This window comes from Cetorhinus maximus, chromosome 11 (assembly GCF_964194155.1).
Source record: "Cetorhinus maximus chromosome 11, sCetMax3.hap1.1, whole genome shotgun sequence".
NCBI classification, from domain to species: Eukaryota; Metazoa; Chordata; class Chondrichthyes; order Lamniformes; family Cetorhinidae; genus Cetorhinus; species Cetorhinus maximus.
Window position 1 is genome coordinate 65,537,679 of NC_135889.1, and position 26,929 is coordinate 65,564,607.

Sequence of the window (26,929 nt, forward strand, 5' to 3'; positions counted from 1 at the left end):
CTGGAATTATAAGTCTAATGATGACCATGAAACCATTGTTAATTGATGTAAAAACCCATCTGCCCTTTAGGGAAGGAAATCTGCTGTCCTTAACTGGCCTGGACTACATGTGAGTCCAGACCCACAGCAATGTGGTTGATGCTTAACTGCTGCCTGAACAAGGGGCAATTAGGAATGGGCAATAAATGCTGGCCTAGCCAGTGGTGCCCACGTCCCATGAATAAAACTTCAACCCTACTGTCCCCTCACCATTCTAAGCCACCTCCCTTCAATCCCCCACTGCCTCCACAATAACAAAAACTGTGCTCTGAGCATGAAAGTACTTCCAACACTCTAAGAAGCCATTCCCCCTTTAAAACACTTAACCAACTTAAAGCAGGTTCCTAGTCATAACTGATTGCAACCACCCTGTCTCTGAAGCCACAGGAGTTCAAAATATCAGGCAGCTGCAAAACAAGAGGACTGATTCACTATTGTGTATTTTGCTTTGCCTCCTTAAGGCCAATTTCATCCCCGCTGGTCTACAGTTTTCAAGATTTGACTTTAATCCTTCATTAGAACGTAAGAAGTAGGAACAGGAGTAGGCCATTCAACACCATAAGCTCTTATCTTGTGTTGCACCTTATCGAATGCCTATTGGCTATTAAAAATATTTACCAAAGTATCACACACTTCTGCCTTTCTTTCACTACCCCAGGAAAAATTAAATCTAAAGCTGTTGCCTTCTCTACCTTGAGCTCTGCTAATTTAGCTAATACCATTTCCCTTGAGACTTGCAAGCAACCTAGCCGAGTTTTATTCTTATCTTCTACGTAAGGGAAGATACAATCTTCTGGCTGTATCTGTTCAATTCGTCTGCCTGCATGTCTTTGTTATTTATAATTTTCACGCATCCTTTAGCAGTCTTATTTGTTCCCTAACTGACCTTTGATTCTTAAAGTAAGCAAACTTCTATACGTTTCCAATTCTTTTGACTTTTTTCTATAATCCTCCTTTCTAGATTCATTTCAGCTCGCCTAACACTTTTATTTGTTAATTGCTTTGCTGTAGGAAAACAGTATTAAAACAGAAGTGTCCCTTGGTTCACAAGGAGGTTCTCGATTGGTAGAAAAAACCTGACTTTTTTTTGCTTCCACACTTTCTCTGAATAGTTAGCCTCTGGGAGGCTGTGTTCAATAATGGAAATGGGAGAGGGAGAAGAGATAAAGATGAACAAATTAAATGTTGGGAATTACAATTAATGAAAAGAAACAACAATGGGTATATTATGAAATTGATCTTGATTGTTCTAGGTATTTTATCTTTTGTCCCTTAATAATCTGAGGGCATTCAATGTTTTGCCTGTTTGATGGTTTTCCTTCCATTGATTTTTAACTTTCTTCTTTTCCTCTACCTAGCCTAGAGAAAAGACTGAATGATATGTATCTTGAAAAACATTCCTAAATGCAAAACCTTCTGAAAGATTATTTTTGTTATGGCAATGTGGAGTAAAGTGAATTATATTTTGTTCATAGGGTATCCTCCAGGGCTGCAATCAGATGTGTGCAGGGTACTTGTTCCAGCAAGATAAGCAGTACGATGTTTCCTATGATACAGGAGATAAAGCGATACAATGCGGCCGCCATGTGGACATTTTCAAGTTTTGGTTGATGTGGAAAGCTAAGGTACAGTAAACTTGAATGAAGTCCTTAATTGCTAGCTTGACATGTTACAAACACCTGATTGTCTGAGTTAGCGGTTATTTAAATGAGTTAAACTAAAACTGACCAGTTGCCCTTGGAAAAGGGAGTGCCAGAACCCAAAAATGTAACAAATGAAAAGTCAGATAAGTGAAACAAATGTAGCTTACCGAGCCACAGCTGCAGAAAACATGAAGGGTAGAAATTCTGCCTCTGTGCTTACAAGCTTATGATTGTCTACCCAGTCATTTCAGTGGGTCTGGCCTGGTGAGCACAGATTAGGATTTCTATCCTCTGAAATTTTGGCTACCATTAGTAGCAGATTTCTCTTTACAACCATGAAGGTTTAAATTATGTAGAAGATGTATTGCTATGGTCCCTCAATTTGAGTTCGTAATTTTAGTTTCAATTACGGTTAAAAGTGCAGAATTGAGCTATGCATTAACCTGGGTCATATGCTGTTTGCAGGTACTTTTTCTTTCTTATTAAAATGTCAATATCACCATTGGATGGTGCTTCTGTAAAGACTGCCAGTACTAAACAGAATGTTCTGGAAAATCATCTCTTACAGGTTTGCAGCGTAGTTTCAGAAGAGGTTGCCTTGGTAACAAATGTGATCTAGTTACAGCACTGCAGAGCATTGGAAATATTTGCTGTAGTGGAATTGACTATCTGATGGTTATATACACAAGTACCAGAAATTACTTCCTGCACCTTGACAGTGAATTTAAAGGTGGGGTACATCACCCTTAATGCGTATGACTGTGGAGATCTAAATATTTAAGCATTCAGCAGATAGTAGTACAAATATTTTTAAATGTAATTATAAGTTTTTAAATATAAATCTATATGTTTTTTTTTAGCAATCTCATATGCCTTAGAAATCTTTACAGTAATCCCCAGTCTGAGTTGAAGCGATGAGGAGAGTGTAAAGGATTCCCTCTAACATTTTACAATACTCCCTGGATAGAGAAAATGGAGCCCATATTCTTCTGAGCTTCTTGGTTCAAGAGGAAGGGCAGAAAGAACTTGTGCCCACAAGTAGTAGAGGAAACTGAAAGGCTTACAGCAGCAGCAACTGCCACCAGCTCTGGGCCTTCTGGCTGCTGTTCAAAAAATGTCTTTGCTCCTTAAAGCCTAGAATACATAGGAAGGTGAGTTTGGTAGTACTGCGAGGGTGGTTCAACAGTCTGGGACAGTGAGAGCAAGTAGTGGGGAATGTGAAAACTGGAGGAACATAAAGGTCTCGGGGTAATTGGGAAATGGCTGCTTGGAACTGGAAGTAGTTGCAGGATATCCTTCAAAGTATAGGCATTCTGGGAGTAGTATGGAATTGGTAGAAGGCAGGCTTGGAGTATGGAAGCATTGAGATGAATGTGGCAGTTGTATGTGCATTGGGAAGAAGTTGCTGGGTGTGGAAGTACTTAGAATGGATCTTAATATGGAGACACCAGGAGGCAGTTCTGGGACTAGAAGAAGGGGGTAATGGTCACTGGGAGCATGGGTGTTAGGAATGGGAATGAAAGGGTCTAGAATGATTGGGGAGAAAAATCTCACAGTATTTGGAGCATAGGCGATGACTGGACCTCCCTTTCTCACAAAAAATAACTGTCAGATTTCCTATGGATGCCTGGCATCAGAATGAAAAAGCTATGGGATCCTTTAGTGACAAGATCCTCAAAAGTGCAAGGGGCCTGAGATTGAATCCATGTTCCTTTTACCAATTAAATGCTATACATCACAGGAAAATGTATCACTCCCTCAACATGCAGCTGCTATGTGACCACCCATACCACATCATGCATGTAAATGCTTGTTTTCTTTTGACTCATTATATTAAGGCCAACACTATTTAAAGATCGAAAACAAATATGTAGCCAGTTTCCAGGTGATATAGGCCCATTAGCCATGACTAATGGCAACAGTGTGATTCTCCAGCATACCAGCAAAGCCAAGATATAATAAGATCTATTTTGCCACGAGGATTTAATTGAACACATTATTTGAATATTAAAAGCATGCTTCTGGTGTCTCAGTTGGTGGGGTACTGTAATAGGGACGTAAACAATCATTCAGGATTGTAGTGTAGAGCTGCATGCTTCAAAGCTTTCCTTTGGAAAGAGGACTTTTATAGACCATATATAAAAGGAAAGTGACAGAAAGTGATGAGGGAGAAGGTGACTAGCACCAGCACTGAGGCTGCTGAGGAGAGCCTTCTGCTAGTAGTGAGGGCCATCCAGAGTCATTGTATTGGGGACACCTTTCCTCAGAACCAGCTTTCCCAACTTCATGAACAGTCCACTCCAGCCAAGAATCCACAATATTCACAATCTTCTGTACTATAATCCAAACAAACAGATCCCATTCATGGCATATCATCACAGCTATAAACTTACAAACCACAGAAACAAAAACATGAACTTCAACAATTCAGAATAATTTATTTCTTTCCCTCAATTATCATAAACTTCTGATCACTGCGGTCCTCTTGGTATCACTGTGTGATTTTCTGCACTTCTACTTTTGTCTCGTCTGCTGCTCCTCCTAAGTTCAACATGAGTATGTGAGCTCTTGGGATTGTGGTGGTCTTCGTCTCCTGATGTATATGTTCTGGGAAGGATTAGCTGCACGTTGCATCTCCAGTGCTTTTTTGTAGGCAGCCCATCTTACCAGATAAGGGGATTGGCCAGAGAGCGTGCTTGACCTGTTACTGTATGAGATAGGAGGATCAGATGAGCACCTATCTGTCAGGTTGTTGGTACTGGGAACTGGCTAGCCAAGGACAGTAATTAATGGGAAAGCAAAACTGATTATATAAGACCCATGGTTCTCTCCAACTGGTTGTCAATTCTGTCCAAGCAAGAGAAGTTAGTCTTGTTAGAAACATTTTTTCTGATATCAGTAATATGAATTGAAAGACAAGTTATTCTACTTGCTCAGTGGGGTCTGAATTGAGGATGTTCCCTGCTGTACTGTTGGAAGCTGCTACACTCAGGTTGGCCTGCTTTGGAGTTAAGCCAACTTATGGTGTTACACATATTAAGTTCCTTCAGTTGGCTGCACAGAAGGAGAAGCTATTTCCAGTGGATGCACATTCATGTGATGCTCTGCAGGCATCCTTTTAAAAGTAAAATCAAGGTCCACTAGTTCTTCAATCGAGGGTTGACATTCCCTGTCCTCTGCTCAGCAACATTAAGATTGCTCTTACTCCACACTTACCCCTCCCCCATTCCTCTTGCCAGGTGTGCATGGCATATCACCCTGTGCAATGTCCTCATGCTTACTCTGGCTACTTGTCTGGCGCTCGGTGATGAGATGGTAAATGATAGTATTTACATGACCTGGAAATAGAGGAGCTTGGTTGATCTCCTTTCTCTTTTCCTTTCTTTGTGAAAATGCATCCAGAAGTGAAGATGCACAGCAAAATTATAGTGATTGGTGAAGGAACACACTTATCTAGCCACTTTCAGAAGAAGCAGTTAGCACTTGGTTATTTACAGAGAGGTTCACTGTTCTCCCCATCAAGAAATGGTGGAGTAACAGAATGTCATTGTGAACCTACAGCTAAGCACCTCCCTTCTTATCTCCATTTCTGCCTTGCCTCATTTACGGCTTTTCCTGCAGTGTGAGTGCTTCCTTTTCAGAGGTCTGGTGCTGGCTGAAACACCATCTGTGACTTCACTCTCTTTTGTAGAGCGTTATGGAACATCTTCTTCTAAGGTGTTAGCAGGAGACAATAAAATCGTAGTGACAGATGTTGCTACCAAAGTAGGAAAGTTGTGAGATAAAGGCAAAATACTGTGAATGCTGGAAATCAAACAAAAAATGCTGGAAAAACTCAGCAGGTCTGACAGCATCTGTGGAGAGAAAGACAGAGTTAACATTTCGAGTCCTTATGACTCTTCTTCAGAGCTAAAGGGAAGTAGAAATGTGGTGAAATATATACTGTTGGGGTAAAAACAAAAAACTACTGCGGATGCTGGAAATCCAAAACAAAAACAGAATTACCTGGAAAAACTCAGCAGGTCTGGCAGCATCGGTGGAGAAGAAAAGACTTGACATTTCGAGTCCTCATGACCCTTCAGCAGAACTGAGTAAAGTTAGGAGAGGGGTGAAATATAAACTGGTTTAAGGTGTGGGGTTGGGGGTCGGGGGAGGGTGGGGGGTGGTTGTAGGGACAAGCAAGCAGTGATAAGAGCAGATAATCAAAATATGTCACAGACAAAAGGAACAAAGAGGAGTTGAAGGCCTTCAACACCTCTTTGTTCCTTTTGTCTGTTACATCTTTTGATTATCTACTCCTATCACTGCTTGCTTGTCCCTACAACCACCCCCACCCCCAACTTCTCTTCCCCCCCCCCCCCCCCCCCACCTCACCACCACCTTAAACCAGCTTATATTTCACCCCTCTCCTAACTTTACTCAGTTCTGCTGAAGGGTCATGAGGACTCGAAACGTCAACTCTTTTTTTCTCCGCCGATGCTGCCAGACCTGCTGAGTTTTTCCAGGTAATTCTGTTTTTGTTTTATATACTGTTGGGGGTTGGAATAGGTGGAGCTGGATAGAAGGCCAGCGATAGGTGGAGGCAAAGGAAAAATTGCAAAAGATGTCATAAACAAAAGATCAAAGGAGTGTTAATAGTGGTGGTACTGGCTAAAGGAGGTGCTAATGGTGACATTAAGAGTGGAAAGCAGAATGTGATAATGGCAGGACCAGGGTAAGCACACTGGAAAGTGACAGATGGCCCTGGTGGGGGTGGGGTGGGGGGAGGGGACGGTGGTGGGAAAAAAGATCGAAAAAGCTAAAAGCTGGGGATAAAACTATATTTCACCACATTTCTACTTCCCTTTAGCTCTGAAGAAGTCATACGGACTTGAAACATTAACCCTGTCTTTCTCCCCACAGCTGCTGAGGTTTTCCAGCATTTTTTGTTTTTGTTTAGAAAAGTTGTAAGGTTGCACATGTACAATGGGATTGTATAGGTGGCTGTGGACAGTAATAAACACAAAGGATTCTGTGGAGGTCCTGCAGCTCTCCTTTGCTGCAATTTGTCCACCAATAGCCCCAGTGCTCTAACTAAAATACGAAAGCGGTGTTCCTTTTTTCCAGCCACGATTCCTTCCTTGCTAAACAATAACAACCCTTTTAAATAAAATCTAAGCCTTTGAAAACTGCTTATCAACAGTTGCATTCTATATACCACCCTGCCAGCAAATTTCTCTAGGTGGATGCATTTCCCAGGTTTTCAGGATTCCCAAACCACCATTCTAAAGAAGAGAGCTGAGCTCTCTCCCATTGGTGAATTTGTGAACAAGGTGATCCTAACAATTTCTACCCCGTGTAATGCTAAATTGGTCCTAATTATTTTTTGAAGAGTTTTCGTGAGTCTAACAGCCAGATTCCTATTGTAGTCATGATGCTGCTGCCCTTGATATTGTGCCTTCAGGTTTTATATATATAACATACACACAGAACTACAATAACCACTATAATATCTAATTTGTATAAAAGGAAAGAAGTCCTCAATCTCAGTCACTCTGGGGAGGATTTTTAGCCACCACCGAAGCTATAACGGAAGCGGGCGGGTGCAGAATTTCATGCCTCTGGCCATGTGCAAATTCCCTGGCTGAACCCCATCCGTGGTCCATTTTCTTGGATGCAGGGCTAACCACAAACAGTAGGTAGATGATTGAATTGGTTAACAGCTACTTAAGGCTTATTGTCAGAGGCCAACCGGGATTTTCCATTCAGCCTCTAGGTCTCCGTAGGCGGTGGGGATCAGTTTAGCTACCTGGAGCCAGTCATCCAGTGGTAGACTGGGGTGGCACAGTACTCCAGGCAGCCTGTGAGGCCCTCCCTGCCAGCTAGTTTTAACTGAAGCCACAGGCCTCCCTGGGGAGGGGCTCCCTCTCTACAATGTTGGCCTAGCAGCAAATGCCATTTTTTATTTTACAATTATTTTACATTTGAAAAAGTAAGAGAGAGGACACCTCCATTTTGAAGTGCCCTCTCTCTCACTTATCTGCCCTGGATCCTACTGCTGCTTTCAAGTTGTAGGGCATCGCAATTGGATGGTATGCCCATCCTTTGGTTTCAAAGAAAATAAAGGTAAGTGATTATTTCCCATGCAGTACGGGCTTCGGATGTCATATGAGCCTGATGGTGGGGTCTTGAAGCAGACAGGAAAATCCTGCCCTCAGTCTCTTAAGTTCAGCAGCATTGCTACCGGGTCAAGGGTTCTATCTATCAGCATTTTATCTTCACAAAAATATGGCAATTTGCAAAAGTTTATATGTGCTTAAATTGAAACAACGTTGTACTATAAATATTATAGATTGCAACCAATATTATTACTGCTTCCCTTTGAGATCATTATTCAACTTGTTCATGATTATGACAGTATTTTTACACCCAAACTAACAAAGCACCCAGCTAAATGTTTCAGTGCATTTGGATCATATTGCCAGTGAAAAAAGGTGGTAAGCAGTATTGTAGATGGAGTGAATGTGGCATTTCTGGTGAATTTTGTTGAAAGTATATGTGGCTTGATCACTTAAGGGTAGATCTTGTGCAATAGTGTCAAACAGGTGATAGTGAGTCAGCAGCCACTACTTTTCATCTCTTCCAAATTTTACTCCCATTGTTTCAAATAGGGAGAGATATAATACAGGCTGCTGACTCGCTATCACCCATTTTACACTATCACACAAAGTCAAGATCTACCCCATAGAGTTATGAGTTTATTTCTGTGGTTCTTTTCAACTTTATGGGGTTAGATGATGATAGAGGAAACGTAGACCTCTGTGTTATAAAGATACTTTGCAGAAGTCTTGGAAAGTGAGGGACTTTTTGAGAAGGTGTGTGTGGGGATGGAAACAGACATAGGCAGGCGTGATGTGGCTTCCTTTCATGATTTTATTAAGACCTGTTGACCCTGGCGGGTGAATTTATATGTGCAGGGCGTAGATGCCTTTGGTGATGTCTGTGGCTTAGAGCCTTGAACTGAATCTCTGCTACATGATCCTCATCTTCCTCTTTATAACATCAGAATAAAAGTGTTCCCACTGAGAAGTCCAGGCTTAGAATGCAAAGTGGCAGTTAGAGCAAAGTTGTGTAAAAGTAACAGCAAATGATACTGATTCAACCCACTAAAGATTTCTATGCAGGCAAAGAAACACCAATCTTTAGTACCAACACATAGAATGGCTTTCTCAGTGTGATGTTGGATTTAGGAGTAACTTATAGTAATGGTAATTATTTTGGGTGAGATTAGAGCGGAAATGGAGGAGAATAAGGTGGAAGGGATAACAATACCATTTTGAAACCATTTAAGTGTGACAGCATGGATATCTGATAGGCCTTCGAGCATGCTTCTTTTGGAGAGGAGTAATTCAGGTGATTTGTTTTCATGTGGCTGATTTGATGCGGTAGCTTTTAAGAGCACATTCTCCTCTGCTCACCATCCCAAAACGAGGCCAAGCTGTCCAGACCTGCTGACAGAATGAATGCAATGAGGACAGGGAGAACATGGGGAAGAGCTTCGGAAGTCTGCTACATTAAGGTTCACTAACGTGGCAGTTTGTCGAGTAGTTGGTCAATGTGTGATGGCCATTAATAGTTTCCTCGCATCTTCTTACACTCTGATTGAAGCTGGAGGAACCCTCACACAGCATTGCTTTTCAGCTTTTACAGGTTTGCCCATACTGCAGCAAGACACATTTTATTACTACCATTTCAAACTGGAGCTTGCTATCTATAGTTAATGATACCATAGCGAGTGCTAAGCTCACTGCTGCACAATCGTCTCTCTCCTAAACTCATATTGGAAAATTTACTCTCAGATTGTAAGCTTCTGTAGCTTCCAAATCGAACTTCCAGTTCCTGTTACTACAGGATCACATTTACTCTATTATGACTTAATAACTGTTTTTAGGAAGTACTCCTGTTCATTGCTGCTACCAATTTATCTGTTATACCCATCAAGCTTTCCTGTAAAAGTACACATTTCATTACAGGGAGAGATTTAAGAAGAGAATGCACAAGTTTCCTACTGGGGCCTTTTGATGAAAGATATTTTACCAGCCGAGTCAGTATACTCAAATAAAAACAGAAAATTCCGGGAACAAGTAGCAGGCCAGGCAGTGTCTGTGGAGGGAGAAACAGATAAAACTTCAGGTCTTCCTTGTGGTGTAAACAAGACATGTAACTGACGAAATACTTAGGCTGTAAATCTTTTTCTGATTCTCTCAGATTCTATTCCTATCTTGTTTTAATATGCAATAATCCTAAATATGCAATGGAATTTGGAAATCTCTTGTGTACAATGATTTGAAGAGACAGTTACAGAATAAGAATAAGATTTTGCTGTCAACAGCAAAGGAACAGCACTGGCAGAGTTGCTTTTATTGTGTAGACTTGCTCCAATCTGGCAGTTTTTCCAGTGGGGCATCTGTGAGCAGGACAAAGAATGGTGAGGCTCTTCAACCAATCAAATTGAAGACTCCTCACTGAGACAGTCAGATTCTAAACCAGATAATCTAAAGCAGGAAGCATAAATTAAATTTAAATCATATAAAGTGGATTAAAGATTAGAAAAACAGATGAAATTAAGAGAGGGAGAGAGATCAAAAAGATAAGCAGAAAAGCAAATTTAAAAATTTAATATCTCCACCACTAACTAACTCCTGAAGGAACGTGACCCCAGAGTTGTAAAATTAAATTTTCAGAGCCAGAGAGATTGTTTGAAAGTAATTATCAATTATTGCACCATTAAAAAAATCATTTACTCCAGGATGCACTAGTTTTAACTTTTTATGGCACTTTTATCAGGAAACTATCACAAGTTCTCACCATTGCACGTTTTTCAATACTGAGTCTATTGGTGAGGTCTGCTATAGTGAGGAGGAACAGGGTATCTCTGACAGCAAAGTCTGGATTTCTGTATTGTAATGCACCTGGACAAACACCAGGGGCAGAACCTTTCGTCCCATGGGCGGGCGTGTGCCCATCCCGATTGGGAGTAAAATAGCGTGCAATGATGTCGGGCGAGCATCCCAACGCCATCGTGCACTTGCGTGATATTTCACTCACCCGGCGAGCGCGGGTGCCCGAGCGGCGCCCACCATAAATTAACAGGCCACTTATGGCCCTTAACAGTCCGATTGACTGTGATTTTTACCTTGCCCATGCAATTTTCTGCTCATCGCAGGCAGCCAGCCCTCATTTTCACAGTCATCATTCAAGGGCGGAATAAAAAGGGTCAGCAGCATTGCCAGTGTGGGTAGTGAGCAGTTTTGGAGATAGTTTGCAGCTGGTTGCTTATTGGTACTTGGCAGCTTCATCTCTGTTTGGGGCTTCATTCTTAGCATTTCCAGGCTTCATTTCAGGACTCATTGCTGTCTGCCAGACCCCCAGAAGATTCAGACCGTGTGGATCCTTCCAGGTATCAGACAGCCTTCCCTTACCCTGGGGATTGTGGTCTCCGCTGGAGGCACCTCCTCTGAGGAGGAAGAGAGGGGCAGAAGGGAGAGGAGGCCAGGTGTCCCAACGCAGCTTCCAGGGGAGCGACCTGTGGGAGGAGAGGCACAGGCACAAGGGTCAGCAGGAAGACCAAGGTGAAAGGGGCTGCAGAAGATGCCACTATCCTGCTGCCAGAGTTTACAGGCGGAGATGCAGCTACCTCAATATGTCCGAGGTGTAATGCCGAAGGAGGCTCTGCCTCTCAAGGGAGACCATGACCTCCATTTGCCAGATGATTGGGCCTGAGATCAGCTCCGACTGTGTGGGTGGACACCCCATGCCACTGGCTCTGAAGGTCACAGTGGCCCTCAACTTCTATGCCACCGGCACTTTCCAGGGCTCGGTGGGGGATCTTTGTGAAGTCTCCCAATCAGCTGTCCACAGTTGTGTCAAGCTGGTGACAGAAGCTCTGTTCAGGCAGGTACCAACCTTTATTCTTTACCATATGGATGAGACCAGCCAGGCTGAGTGAGCCAGAGGCTTTGCAGTGATTGCTGGCTTCCCCCACGTCCAGGGTGCAATCGACTGCACACTTGTGGCCATCAAGGCGCCTGCGGGTCAGCCGGTCGCCTTCGTAAACAGGAAGGGCTTCCACTCCATGAACGTGCAGATAGTGTGTGATCACAAGATGCAGATTCTGCAAGTTTGTGCAAGATACCCTGGCAGTTCCGTTGATGCCTACATCCTCAGACACTCCCAAGTGCCAAGGCTCTTCAGTGCTTCAGCCTGACTGAATGGACGGCTGCTGATTGACAAGGGCTATCCATTGAAGAAGTGGCTCATAACGCCTCTCCGCCACCCAAGACCAGAGGCAGAGAAGCGTTACAATGTGAGTCATACCTCCACAAGGGCGATGATAGGACCATAGGTCTTCTCAAGATGCGTTTCCGATGCCGGGCCGTTCAGGGGTGCAGTACAATACCCTCCAGAGTGGGTGTCACTGATAGTGGTTGCATGATGCGCTCTCCACAATCTGGCACTGGCAAGGGGGAACCCACTGGAGGAAGGGATCTTGACATAGCTGCACAGGCCACAGATGATGGGCCCAGTAATGATTCCAAAGATGAGGAGGGTGAAGAGAACACTGAGGGTGTGGAACTAGACCTTGGTAACCTCCAGGGAGGCAAGGACACCAGGGACGCCTTGATCCAGCGCTCCTTCAGCTAGGCTATCAAAGATCAGCTTCAAACGCACGCCAGGGCTGTCTCCTCCATCCCAGATGTCTGAAAGGACCCTTTCATTTGAACACAAAGCACACTCAGTGCTTGTGCAATAAAGTTCAGAGTCACTTCTGTTCAGCATTACATACTGGCATTCCCCGCACCAATGAAATAAAAAGGTGAAGTATACATAGGCCATGACAACAAGAACAAAATTTATCTCCTTGTGACACTTCAAAGCTATTTACATAAATGTTTCTGGTCTTCAATCCCAGACCAGTATAGATAAAGTAAACAGAAATGAACATAAAATCACCTGTGACCTCTCCCTCTTGTGCTCATGGTGTCTTTAACTTACATTGCGAGTGCTATGTCTAGATGTTCCCCCCTTGTTGGCACCAGTATTAGAGACAGCCTGCTGACTCTGCTGTCTTGTTGACTTTTTAAAATTAATTCATGGGGTGTGGGCTTCGCTAACTAGACCAGTATTTATTGTCCATCCCCATTTTCCCTTGTTCAGAGAGCATTTTAAGAGTCAACCACATTGCTATGGAGTCACAGGTAGGCCAGACCAAGTAAGGATGGCAGATTTCCTTCCCTAAAGCACATTAGTGAACCAGATGGATCCTTTGACTGCTGGCGCCCTGGGCACCCTCTGCCTCCGTCTGCACCTCAAGCAAGTGTGAAGTGCCCTCACCAATGTGCTCCAAGATACTAGCAGCCGCTCTAATGTCTACCAAGGAGCTGGTATCTGCGCTGGTGCCTGCTCCAAAGAGCGGGTGTGCTACAGGCGATAATAACGCCCGGTGGTCCTTCGGTGTCAGGGTGGCCCTTTGGAGTCTGCAGATCGGGCACCTGCTGGCGAACCTAAAAGGGAGAAGAAGGACATGTCATTAGTTAAGTCATCACACTGTCATGTACATGCCAGGCACCCTGGTGAGACGACGGAAATCTGCATCACGGTGCCATCGTCTTCCAATGATCAATGGGGACTCCAGGTTCGAGGCTCCAATCAGTGAAGAGACTACACTAGAATGGTTACACAATCCAAAACTATCACCTCTATGCACTGCGCTCTTACCTCTCCATACCCGGTTGCATGGGGAGTGTGCTGGCTCTCAAGCTCGAGGGAGTCCTGCTCGAACCTGCCGAACAGCAGGAGGTTGGGCGGGCCTCCGCCAGTATGTGCCCTCTCTGATTGGTTATGGCTCCTCTTGTCCTGAAAGAACAGAGGAGCATTGATTAGTCCACTCTCTACCTGCAGCGCCATTGCAGTCTGGCCAACCCCAGCTGAGGAACACCTCGCAGGGCACATCCGAGATGTGGACCTCGAGCCTGCAAGACACTCAGTCCAAGCAGCCTGGGCTCACCCCCTCGGCCAGCTCCACCGTCATTGACAGTTGGCACTCAGACTCTAGCACCCCTGAGGTCCATGGGGGGAAACGGCCATACCTTAACACATCTGCACACTGACCCATGCCAACACAGTACTCACCCTTCCTGAGTGCAGCAGGTCATTGAAGCACTTCCGGCACTGGACCCAAGTGCGCCGCATGTCATGGCTGCTAACCAACACTGCCACCTCCTCCCATGCCTTCTTGGTGTGGTGCGGTGACCTCCTCCTCCCATCTCTGGGACAAGGGTGTCCTTCCTGGCAGCCACCTCCTCCACGAGGACAGCGAGGCACTCATTAGAAAAGCGGAGGGCCGAATGCCCACCCGACCTGCCCTCCCGTCTGACATCTGCAGCCGCACTCCAGTCCATCATTGCAACAGCGGATAGAAGTCCTTCCCTGGCAGATTTTCTGGGGCTGCCTGGGCCGTTTTTAAACTGGCCGCTGGGTCACCATTGGACCCGAAGACCGACAGGTCCCCACCCTCACTCGGCTCTTCCCAGCATGATTTATTACATATAACAATGAACACTATTAGCTTCACCAGTATTATCAACTCAAAATCCAGATAATTGGTATGATTTAAGGTTGCCTTCGAATCATTACATTTATGCAACAGTCTTATAGAGTCATTTACAATGTACAAGGAGGCAGTTCGGCCCATCAAGTCTATGCTGGCTCTTTGTAGACCATTCCAGTCAGTCCCATGCTCTCACTTTATCGCCATAGTCTGCAATGCCCATCCAATTTCCTTTCCAAATCATTGATTGTCTCTGCTTCCACCACCTTCATGGGCAGAGTGTTCCAGGTCATTACCACTCATTGCAGGAGAAAGTTCTTCCTCATATCCCCCTGCATTTCTTGCCCATAACCTTAGATTGATGTCCCGTGGTAACATCAACCAATGACAACAGCTTTTCATTGTCTATCTTATTCAAAGCTGTCATAATCCTATACACCTCTATCAAATCTCCCCCCCAATCTCCTTTTCTCCAAGGAGAACAGCTCCAGCTTCTCGAGCTTAACCTGGTAAACTAAAATCCTCCATCTCTGGAACCATCCTGGTAAATCTCCTCTGCACCATCTCCAGGACCCTCACATCCTTTCTAAAGTGTGGTGACCAGAATTGGACAAACTACTCTAGATGTGGCCTTACCAGAGCTTTATGTAAAAACAAAAAGCTAAAAGCTACTGCGGATGCTGGAAATCCAAAACAAAAACAGAATTACCTGGAAAAACTCAGCAGGTCTGGCAGCATCGGTGGAGAAGAAATCAGTTAACGTTTCGAGCCTTCATGGCCCTTCGGCAGAACTGGAGCATAGTTAGAAGAAGGGAGAAATATAAATTGGTTTAAGGTGGGTGGGGGGGTGGGGGGGGTGGGGGTGGGGGGTGGTGGGGGCGGGGGGTGGGGGGTGGGGGGGGCCCAACATTGTCATCAAACCCGCTGACAAGGGTGGTACTGTTGTTGTCTGGTGCATTGACCTCTACCTCGCGGAGGCTGAGCGTCAACTCGCAGACGTTTCCTCCTACCTCTCCCTGGACCATGACCCCACCACAGAACATCAAGCCATTGTTTCCAGGACTGTCACTGACCTCATCTCCTCTGGAGATCTTCCTCCCACAGCTTCCAACTTGATAGTCGCCCAACCTTGGACGGCCCGCTTCTACCTCCTACCCAAAATCCACAAACAGAACTGTCCTGGCAGACCGATCGTGTCAGCCTGTTCCTGCCCCACGGAACTCATTTCTCGTTATCTTGACTCCCTTCTCTCTCCCCTTGTCCAGTCCCTTCCCACCTACATCCGTGATTCCTCTGACACCTTACGTCACATCAACAATTTCCAGTTCCCTGGCCCCAACCGCTTCCTCTTCACCATGGATGTCCAATCCCTCTACACCTCCATCCCCCACCAGGATGGTCTGAGGGCCCTTAGCTTCTTCCTTGAACAGAGGCCCCAACAATCCCCATCCACCACTACTCTCCTCCGTCTGGCTGAACTTGTTCTCACACTGAACAATTTCTCCTTTAACTCCTCTCACTTCCTCCAAATAAAAGGTGTGGCTATGGGTACCCGCATGGGCCCCAGCTATGCCTGTCTCTTTATGGGGTATGTGGAACATTCCTTGTTCCAGTCCTACTCCGGCCCCCTCCCACAACTCTTTCTCCGGTACATCGATGATTACTTCGGTGCTGCTTCATGCTCTCGTCGGGACCTGGAAAAATTTATTAATTTTGCTTCCAATCTCCACCCCTCCATCATCTTCACATGGTCCATCTCTGACACTTCTCTTCCCTTCCTTGACCTCTCTGTCTCAATTTCTGATGATAGCCTGTCCACCAATATCCATTACAAGCCTACCGACTCCCACAGCTACCTCGACTACAGCTCCTCACACCCCGCTTCCTGTAAAGACTCCATCCCATTCTCTCAGTTCCTTCGCCTCCGTCGCATCTGTTCTGATGACGCTACCTTCAAAAACAGCTCCTCTGACATGTCCTCCTTCTTCCTTAACCGAGGTTTTCCATCCACGGTCGTTGATAGGGCCCTCAACCGTGTCCGGCCCATATCCCGCGCGTCCTCCCTCACGCCTTCTCCTCCTTCCCAGAAACATGATAGGGTCCCCCTTGTCCTCACTTATCACCCCACCAGCCTCCGCATTCAAAGGATCATCCTCCGCCATTTCCGCCAACTCCAGCATGATGCCACCACCAAACACATCTTCCCTTCACCCCCCCTGATGGCATTCCGTAGGGATCGTTCCCTCCGGGACACCCTGGTCCACTCCTCCAACACCCCCTACTCCTTAACCCCCACTTATGGCACCTCCCCATGCCCACGCAGAAGATGCAACACCTGCCCCTTCACTTCCTCTCTCCTCACCGTCCAAGGGCCCAAACACTCCTTTCAAGTGAAGCAGCATTTCACTTGCATTTCCCCTAACTTAGTCTACTGCATTCGTTGCTCCCAATGCGGTCTCCTCTACATTGGAGAGACCAAACGCAAACTGGGCGACCGTTTCGCGGAACACCTGCGGTCTGTCCGCAAGAAAGACCTAAACCTCCCTGTCGCTTGCCATTTTAACACTCCACCCTGTTCTCTTGCCAACATGTCTGTCCTTGGCTTGCTGCATTGTTCCAGTGAAGCCCAACGCAAACTGGAGGAACAGCACCTCATCTTCCGACTAGGCACTTTACAGCCCTCCGGGCTGAATATTGAATTCAACAACTTTAGATCTTAAACTCCCCCTCCCCCCATCCCCACCCCATTTCTTTCTCCCCCCGCTTTTTTTTTTCAATAATTTATATAGATTCTTCTTTCCCCACCTATTTCCATTATTTTTAAATCTAAAACTAAAACCTTTAGTCTTTCCACCCCACCCCCACTAGAGCTGTACTTTGAATATCCTGTCTTCCATTCTTAATTAGCACTTTTCTCAGACAAATACCACCACCTTCAACACCTCTTTGACCCTTTTGTCTGTGACATCTTTTGATTATCTGCTCATCTCCACAATCACACCACACCCTCAATGTCTCTCTTCGCCCCCCCCCCCACCCCCACCCACCTTAAACCAATTTATATTTCTCCCTTCTTCTAACTATGCTCCAGTTCTGCCGAAGGGCCATGAAGGCTCGAAACATTAACTGATTTCTTCTCCGCCGATGCTGCCAGACCTGCTGAGTTTTTCCAGGTAATTCTGTTTCAGAGCTTTATGTGTTCTACATTCATCTTTTTCTGTGGTTTTCATTAGGATTCCACTTTATGTTAAGTAAAGGCGGTCAAAGACTGAAGAACCTACTTCAACCATAGAGGGCTTATGTTTCAATATACAATGCAGAATAATTCATTATGTCATTAATAGATGTGGAAGTTCCTTTAGTTGATTTAAAGTGTGTTTAAAATTTTGGGATGAGGAGTGCTACACTGGACCATTGGTCTTCAGATATTTATTGAACATTAATGCCTGACTACAATCAACAAAAACAGTGGCCAGAACTTTTGTGGAAGCGATGACCTACCCACCCCAATAAAAATTCCAGCATCCCAAGCAATGCCACCTGATTTTACACCCCACGCCCCGCCTTCTACTGCCTGCTTCTGGTGTTGAGGGGGTTTCCAGCCAGTAATTCAATAATCTACCTGCCAGTATATTATACATAAATGCAATTCACATGACTAAATAATAAAAATGACTAACAGTTGACCATTATTATTATTGCTTATCCCTATAAGTAGTGCAGAATTAAAATATCCAATTTTAAGTATGATGTGCAGAGACTGAGGGGTGAGGAAAACAGTCTGGTTCCCCTCAAACCCCCCCACACACCTCCACCAAATATATGAGGCCTGAGAGATATGAACTCCAATGCTCCATTTACTGTAGATGTCAGCCTATAAGTCAACCTTTGAAGAGAACAACACTGGTAATTCAAATTGAATTAATGTAGGACGGTTTATTGAATAAATTAATTGTACAAAGATAGCTTTAAGCACAATGAAAGCACTTTAAAACCCGTCAACTTCATTGTCCTCAATATCTGCCACAAAGAGCTCATTGAATTCATTCTGAGTCACTTTGGCTATGGCATCATCATAAGGATCCCACTCTGGATCAGATGTGCTGTGCTCGGTTTCACAGTAAATCATCTTCCTCTTCATCCACTGAATTGGATATTCCCCATTTTTTGAACACTCTGATGACATTTTGTGCACGAATAGCAGCCCATGATTTGATGATGAAACCTCACAAAACATCAAGTGGGGCAGTGCGAATATTTTCACCCTTTGGGCGGAATTTTCTGTGCCCACTGGCATTGGGCATGTTTAGCAACGTCAGAAGACAATATGGTGAGAAGGCCAAAAATTGTTTTCACAATGTCATGAAACCGGTTTGCAATCGTTCGCTCTGCCCATCAATGGCAAACCGCACCGCACTGCACTGCCGTTGAAGCGAGTTGGGGAGGGTAAGGGCTGCACTGCGGTTGATGGTAGTGCACAAGTACATGCGGGGTACTGGGGGAGGGAAGTGGCCACGCATTAGGGAAACCATGTATAAAGTGGCCATTCCTCCACAGCTGAGACAGTTCAGACACAGCCATATTCACATGCGTGGATTCGGGCCTCTAGGTTATCTGCCCACTCAAGCAACACAGACGCATGAAAGTGTTATCAAATGCCCCTGAACTTTTCACACCTTGGGCACAGACTGCAAACTAATGTGCATTATAGTGGATTGCAGAACAGCTGGATGACTGGGCTAAAGCTGGCCATGGAGCAGTCACTGGTGGAGGCGCTCACAGCCTCTTGCAATGTCATCATTCAGGTTTGGATCAGTCTTCCCCATGGTTCAAGCTAACAGTGCAGCCTTGTAGTGTGGGTTAGGAGAATGCCTGCGACTGAGCTGAGAACACAGCATGTAGTCCAGTTTGCGGAGCTGCCACCAATCGGTCAGGTGGAGTGCGGCGGAGGTGGGTGAGGTCTCGGGCAGCCATGCAGTGCACTAAACTCTGGCCATCCAAGTGGTTGCCAGCACTCTCCGGGATGCGTTAAGAGGCCTTCAGACTTAACCGAGAGAGGTTGTTAGAGCACCCAAGCTAACACACGTGTCTCTCTCTTTCATTGTGCAGGAGGAGTACATCAGGATCATGGAGCCTGGTGACCTAGCTGTATGCCTCCTGGCTTACAGAGAGCGAAGACAAAGGTGAAGAGAGCGACGGAGGCGCCTGACTGGGCAGAGGGAGGAGCAGCAGCTTCAGGAAGAAGGGACGACCGGGGCTCTTGCACACACCGCTGAAGAGCCACAACAAACTGGTCGGCACCTAGCTAGACGCAGGGTCTATAGATGCTGTCTTTCATTCCTGCAGATGACCGAGAACCAGTGTTGCTGAAGACTGTGCATGTCTAGAGAACTGGTTGGTCACATCTGCCAGACACTGCAGGATTTGGTGCTACAGGGACATGGAGGGCATCCACTGCCCATGACCGTGAAAGTGACCGTGGCGCTCAATTTTTACACCAGTGGCTCCTTTCGGGGCTCCACAGGTGACCTCTGTTGGATATCACAAGCCGCCACCCACAAATGCATCCTTGAGGTCACCAACGCCATCTTCATGAAGGCACACAACTTTGTGCATTTCGCCCGGGACCAGGAAAGCCAGAATACAAGAGTGATTGGATTTGCCCAGATGCAGGATGCCATGGACTGCACTCATGTGGTGCTCAGATCTCCATGGCAACAATTGATCAACTATCAACTGCAAGGGCTTCCATTCGCTGAATATGCAGCTGGAGTACAACCCCCACAACGCATCCTGCAGGTCTGCACACAGTTTCCAGGGAGTGTCCACAACTCCTACATCCTCATCAGGTCTCAGATCCCTGAGTCTTCCAGGGTCCACAGAAGCTGCAGGGATGGCTCCTCGGGGACAAGGGCTACCTGCAGAGGCCGTGGTTGATGACACCCAGCCTCAGACTGCAGCAGAGCAGAGAAATAATGAGGCTCACGCTGCAACTCGCAACTTGGTGGAGCAGACCATCAGGATGCTGAAGATGAGGTTCCGGTGCCTGGACTGGCCTGGTGGAGCCCTGCAATACAGTCCGCAGAGGGTGTCATGCATCATCATTGTCTGCTGCACCCTTTACTACCTGATGCTGCAACGGGGAGAGGAGCTGGCTAAGGAGGAGATGGAGGAGCTGGACATCTCCTTCAATAAGGAGGACGTAGGCTGTGATAAGGGTGAGGAGGCCCTCAAAGACGATGATGACGGTGATGACATGATCGCGCTGGCCAGACAAGGCAGGTGCACTTGGGAGGCTCTCATAGCTGCTAGATTTGTGGAGATTGATGATGACATGCAGTGAGGAGACACCATGGATCTTCACATTGTATCTGTGATTGTCTGACTCCAGTCTGGCTTATGGCAGCATACTTACCCTCTGTGATAAGGCTCCTGTCATGGAGATGCAGCAGAGCCCTAATAGTCATTAGATTCCAGGAGGATGATGATGACATGCAGTGAGGACACTCCATAGATCTTCACGTAGTCTCTGTGAATGTCTGACCCCTGTCTGGCCGAGGGCAGCTCACTTGCACTCTGTGATCAGGGTCATATCATGGAGGCGCAGGCGTGAAAGTTTAAATGGACCAGATCCTTTGTCCACCCTCAGCACCTGACCCCTTCAGGAGCACAGCAACACTGGTCACAGATGCTGAAGAGATGGGGGCCAGCCCCACCTCAAAGGTGTAGAGAGCACGCAAAGAGAATCATGGTACTCTATGATGCCTACCCATGACATTCAGGCAGCAATGACAAGCACCATCGAGATGCAGGCATCTGTAATGTGTCCAGTGAGTGTGAGGCTGGACCACCACTTTGGTCTGAAGGCTGCACAAAGCATAGGGAAGAGGCCTGGACTGAGACACCTGCCTTTACCTTGTGCAGGAATCAAAGTTTCACACCTGAGTGACATGAACACTGCTCATCAGAACAAGGAGTCATAGGCAAGGAGGCATCCTTGGGAGTTTATTTACAATAGAGAAAATTGTGTGCAAGTGATTAACATCTGTGCCCAGGCTGTGCAACTACATCTTCTTAGAGGTGTCAGCTGTGGCTCAGTTCATAGCACCCTCGCCTTTGAACCAGAAGGTTGTGGGTTCATGTCCCACTCCCGGAAACCAAGAACTGTGAATGTACTCGAAAGAGTTACAATCTGTGGCTGTTGCTAACTCGAAAGAGTTACATCTTCTTAACCTTCCTAACTCTGTCTCCAAGTCTTGGTTCTTCCCTGACATCCATAGCAGAGGTGGAGGCAGCCTGCTGACTGCTATGCCCTGTCTGTGATGACCTTGATGGGCGCTCTCTGGAGGGCTGAGACCTGGAGGGCCCCGGCCTGCTTTCAGGGTCCTGCTGTGTAGCAGTGGCACCCTCCTCAACCTGTGGAGCTGGAGCTGGTGGGGTCACAGGAAGCGGGGATTCGGATGGGCCAGTCACTCGCAGAGTCACCTGGGTGGATGGCCCCGAAGTGTGCACTTGCAGATCCTCCTCCCTGTAGGTGCCCGAGGGCCCCTGGCTGACTCCTTGAGGAGAAGACGGAGCTGGAGTGAGATCGAGCTGCCCCATGCCCCTCTTGCGTACAAACTGTTGGAGGCCAACCATGGCGTCAGCAATGGTGTTCAGCCCACGCAATGGTGCAGGACCGATGTCCTGTACCAAGATCTCTATGGCGGCCGCCATCCTGCCAGAGTTGACCTCGGCGCATTGCAATGCCGGCGCTATCATCTCAGCCTGAAGCCGGATGGACTCCTCCATTGTTCCTTGCAATCTGAGGAGTGCAGCAGACATCCCTTCCTGATGTTCCCTGGCTTGTCTTTGCAGCTCCAGCAACTGAGACCTGACTGAGTCCAGAGGCTCATCATCTAACTTGGAGTCAGCAGATTTCTGGCCTCCAGCAGTCCTCTGAATGCCAGAGATCTGGTAAATCGCTGCCACCACCTGTTGTTGATGAGGCTACTCTAAAGCTAAGCCCCACCGAGGTGTGTGTCTCTGCTCTGGTGGAGGGTGTGGGTGAGCGCTGTGACGGGTCTTCAATGAAGGTGCCTTCCAATTCCTCTTTAGAGGTTTCTTCAGGGCTTGATTGGAGGCCTTGGGTCGTGAACTCTGTTGACTGTTTCCCAGATGTGCCTGTGAAAGCAAGGAGAGATAATTAGTGCATGGCAGTGGCCTGTGAAACAGGACACACCACTCACAACATGGTTGTCTGATGGATGTTGCACTGTTGGATCCTTACTTGGTAGAGCACTGCCGACCTCACTGTCAGCACTAGAATGGTCCAGATCTTCACCGGCCAGCTGGATGGCTCTATTTTCAAAGTCCATTAGGACGTTGATTTCAGGTATTTCTCCACAGGCCTGCGACTCTCCCTCTTGTTGTGTACAAGCTTGTACTGCATGAATACAGATGGAGAGAGTGTAAGCAGGACACCTGCCAGGCCAGATGATAAATATGCCTGGCATGTGTGGGTGGTGAGTGGTCCCATGGATGGGATGAGGACAATGAAGATGTGTGTGAGACAGTGAATGGTGATGTCCCTTGAACTGGCAGTAAGTGAGGACCCTGTGGATATGTGATACATTTGCAAGTGTGTGAGTTGAGTGATGAGAAGAGTGACTTACCCTGGCGGATCGGAGGAGATCATTCATCCTCTTGTGGTGCTGGGTGGCCATCCTCTTTGGTAGGGCATTGGCTCTGACCACCCCTGCCACTGCCTCCCAAGCTGGATTGATGATTTTGCTGCCCCTCCAGCAATCAGTACAGAGGTAGAGGAGATTAGGGCAGACCTCCACTGCGTCCAAATGGCAATCAAGGGACACATCGTTAAACTGGGGATCTGTAGTCTTCTTGCCTTTCGGGGCCATGTCTTCTTTGCAGAAGTCCTTGTCTGGAAGCACTGAGAGATGTTCGCGTAGCTGCACTTTAAATATGGCACCTGGCATGATGAAGTGGCGAGGTGATGGCGTGGCGGGTGACTGCCTGCCCGCCATTGAAATGGCGTGTTTCCCAGGAATGCATGATTAATGAGGAGGGATTGGGACGGTATGGCGTGAAAAGCCGCCATTGCAGCCAGCAGGTAAAACGTCCTTTTTCCCACCCGCTACTGCACTTAGTGCAAACCTGGGACGATTCAGCCCTTTGTGAAGGATTCTTCTCCGTTAACCATCCACCTATTCCATTTGGCGAGAGCATGATCCTTGAATGTCTTGTTGAGCACACATCCAAAGGTTGAACCACAGACATTAGACCCCCTGGTACAACTGCAATGTGCTTATTTCTTCACAGGCGCCTCTTGATCTCATCAGTTACGTGGGACCTAAACATGTCTCACACTAATAAGCCGCATTGTTTGGGTAGGTAAGCCAGCAAGTCATCTATTCCACACATTATCGATCCATAACTTCGCTCCATCCTCATCCTTCCAACGTTGTCATGGACATGCACAAAAACTCTGGCAGGGAGCTTGATTTTCCGCATGGTTTTACGTTTGAAAATTACCATAGGCTTTAATTTTGCTCCGTCAGCCATGCACAATCATGCTACTGTGAATCTTATCATCTTATGTCCTGTGGTTTTCACTAGAACTGTTTTTGCACCTTTCCACTCTACAGTTCGGTTTCTGGGCATAACGGGTACTTGTGATTTTGCTGCAGTCTGACGATGAATCGCTGGAAACTGGTAATTTTGACATCGAAGTCTCTTGGTAGTCTCTGGGCAATCTTGGTCTTCTGCTGCAACACGAGACACTTTTGTTCCATAAAGCGGATACACCAACTAGCTGTTACTCTGAAACCTTTGCAGGACTCAGGGTTTGATTTGGCCCACTTAAGTGCGTAAATAGGCATGACATTTCTGGTGATGTTGTAAACTTGCTGACAATTTTTGAGGACCCATTCCGATACACGTTTCTCAAGATCAGGCCAGTGGCTGGTCCCTCTTCTCATGGTGCATTTGGTCTTGGGCATCTTCTTCAGGGCAGATTCCTTCTTCCATTCTCACACCAGTCTCTCACTAACATTGAATTCCCTTGCTGCAGCACAGTTATTTCACAAGTTAGCAAACGTTCTGACTTTTAGCTTGGAACTAGCTTCATTCTTCATTCCTATTGTTGGAAGATTAATTTTTCTTCTTTGTTCACCATGAGCGGTCTTTTCTGTGTGAGCGTACCTTAAATCCTGTGCATCTCCACAACACAGCCTGTATCGCTTGCTTGATCCCTTGCACCCAGCTATAAGGCAAGTAAAACATCCATTTGTGGGCCAATAAATTGAGGCTGACTGCTAGTGTGAGTATAGCATGTCATGGCTGAAAGTGTGGAGGTGGGGGTCGACTTATAAGTCAAGTATATACAAAAACATTATTTTTGGGGCTGGAAAAATGGGGTTGCCTTATATATCAGGTTGACCTATATGCAGTGATTTATGGTGGATTATCTAACTAGGCCTGAAGCATGTGGGAATGACAAGGAAGCCAACAGGTGGTTGCAGAATTTGGGGTGACAGGAGACAGCTGTGAGGACCTGAGTGAATATTCCCTTTCAATAAAGTCATTAATGGAGGAGAAGTGGAGGGTGAGGTGAACACGGCTGGGAGGTTTAGGCCATGCGGCCCACTGTTTCCTTGTGGGGCCTGGAGACCACTCCTGTTCCTCTTGACCTACAAAGAAATCTTACAAAATCTATAAATGTCATCTTACCTGGGCTTCTTTTTGTCGAGGTTATGCTTGCCACCAACTTTCACTGTGGAGCTTTGGCAGTGGATGTCAGTGCCACGATCGGTCGTTAAAATCATATCTGGGACCGAGTTACATCATCTGATCCCACATTTAAAAATTAATGAGCCTCTGCTTGCGGTGAGCACTGGGAACTCTGTGCCCAAAAATGGCAGCTAAGGTACAAGTGAGCACAAATATATTGGGAACAGAGTGGGAAACCCCAGACTGTCATTTTAACCATTCTGGGTGGCAGGTTTAAGGTTGCGCCCAAAGTTTAGGATTGAAATTAAATGTGGATTTGTTTCAAATAGTAATTGTGCATTATCAGTGTTCTGTCACTGGGGAGACAGTGCTAGCTCATTTCTGCTCAGGTTTTCATGACCTGTACTCATGAAAAAAAATCATATCATCTTATAGTAATGCCTCCTTGTTTAGTCTAACCTCACTGGAGTGCAGACGTGCAAAATATTACCAGTTTTTAGCATTTTGATCCCAAATATCTCCTTAGATCATGTAGTATAGATGCTTTGTATTAGAACACAAGAAAGACTGCAACAAAGTCAGAAGTTTAATGAAACTCATCTGTTGCAGCTTGTGACTGTAGTAAGGCTATGTGCTCCTCTTTTCAATTTTGTCCCCTATAGATCCCAATTATTCTCCTAACCCACCATACAGCCCCCAGGATAGCTCTCATTCCTGTGGCCCCAAATTCATAAATTGGAAATTTTAGTGCAACTGGAATTCAAACTCCACCATCATTTTACTTGAAACTCTAAATTCTTCTTTATACCAACCACCCTTCACCCACCTGCATTGCAGTCTTCATTATTAGTTTGGAGAGTGAATGTAAAGGCTTCGTTAGGCGTTTTCCTGTCCAAAACCAAAGTTTTCTGTTCACCTGCTCTACCTGCTTCCACTTCATCCAATAACTCCTGCCCAGTGCCAGCCCTCCTGTTTTATTCCTAATTGAGCTCTTATCCCACTGATACTCCATTGTTTCTGATCTGTCATTTCACATCCTCTTACTAAGTTTAATTCATCCATTAACCCCCAACCTCTTTCACCCACCCCCATCCCCCCAATCCCAACCTTTTTCTCCCTCCTGCTCTGGGCCCCCTTAATTCTCCACTGCACAATAAAACTTTCTGCAATATATTTCTATATGAGAGGGGTGCTATAGATAAGTAAGTTCTTGGTTCATAAATGAATTTATCCTAACTTAATAAGCATATCAATTCTATTTTGCGATCTCTTTCAATTTCTTCACCTGGAATGAGTACTATATTTTGCTTATAATATGCAAAATATTTGGCTCCCTTGAAGCATTATTGCCGGTAATGGGAATGCTTGTGTAATTTAAAACCACTGTTCTTGCTTCATGCACACTGGATTATCAAAAATGGTTTTAAGTTCACCATGCCTAATGAATTAATATTTAATAATTTTGTTATACCTTTTGTTACAGGGTACAGTGGGGTTTGAAAACCAAATTAACAAGTGCTTGGACCTGGCAATGTACCTCTTCAACAAAATTAAAAAGCGGGATGGATATCAAATGGTATTTGATGCAGAAGTAAGTGTACTGATTTTCATTTGCTCTCCTCCCATTCCTCCATTTTTATTCAGGCTATCATTAGCCACTTTTTTCTTCCCCACCTTCTTTAATGTAATGATAAGTAGCTACTTTTGTTCCCCACACTTTCTGCTCTACCATCTGTGGCTCCTCTTTCAGCCACTTGGCTGTTGCCTTTTGTAACTCTTTCCCTAAATCCTACCATTTTCAAAACAAGCCCTTCCCTTTGACCAGGCTTTCACATCCCACAGCCTCGCCTGTTGTTCAATGCCTGTGTTTCTGTGGTCAACCTACAGGGCTTCTCCGGAAGAATGTGACGTGGTACTGCATATTTATCAA

The 26,929-nt window shown here is 45.9% G+C and overlaps 1 protein-coding gene across 2 annotated transcripts in view; it reads left to right on the forward strand.

The window, feature by feature from the left end:
* gad1b (glutamate decarboxylase 1b) overlaps window positions 1–26,929 on the forward strand; it is a 73,261-nt gene that overhangs the window by 39,947 nt on the left and 6,385 nt on the right. For both annotated transcript variants that reach the window (XM_078552146.1, XM_078552147.1), the window contains exons 14-15: window positions 1,515–1,664; window positions 26,483–26,590. In XM_078552146.1, the coding sequence (XP_078408272.1) occupies window positions 1,515–1,664; window positions 26,483–26,590 (258 nt within the window). The remainder of the gene's footprint in view (window positions 1–1,514; window positions 1,665–26,482; window positions 26,591–26,929) is intronic.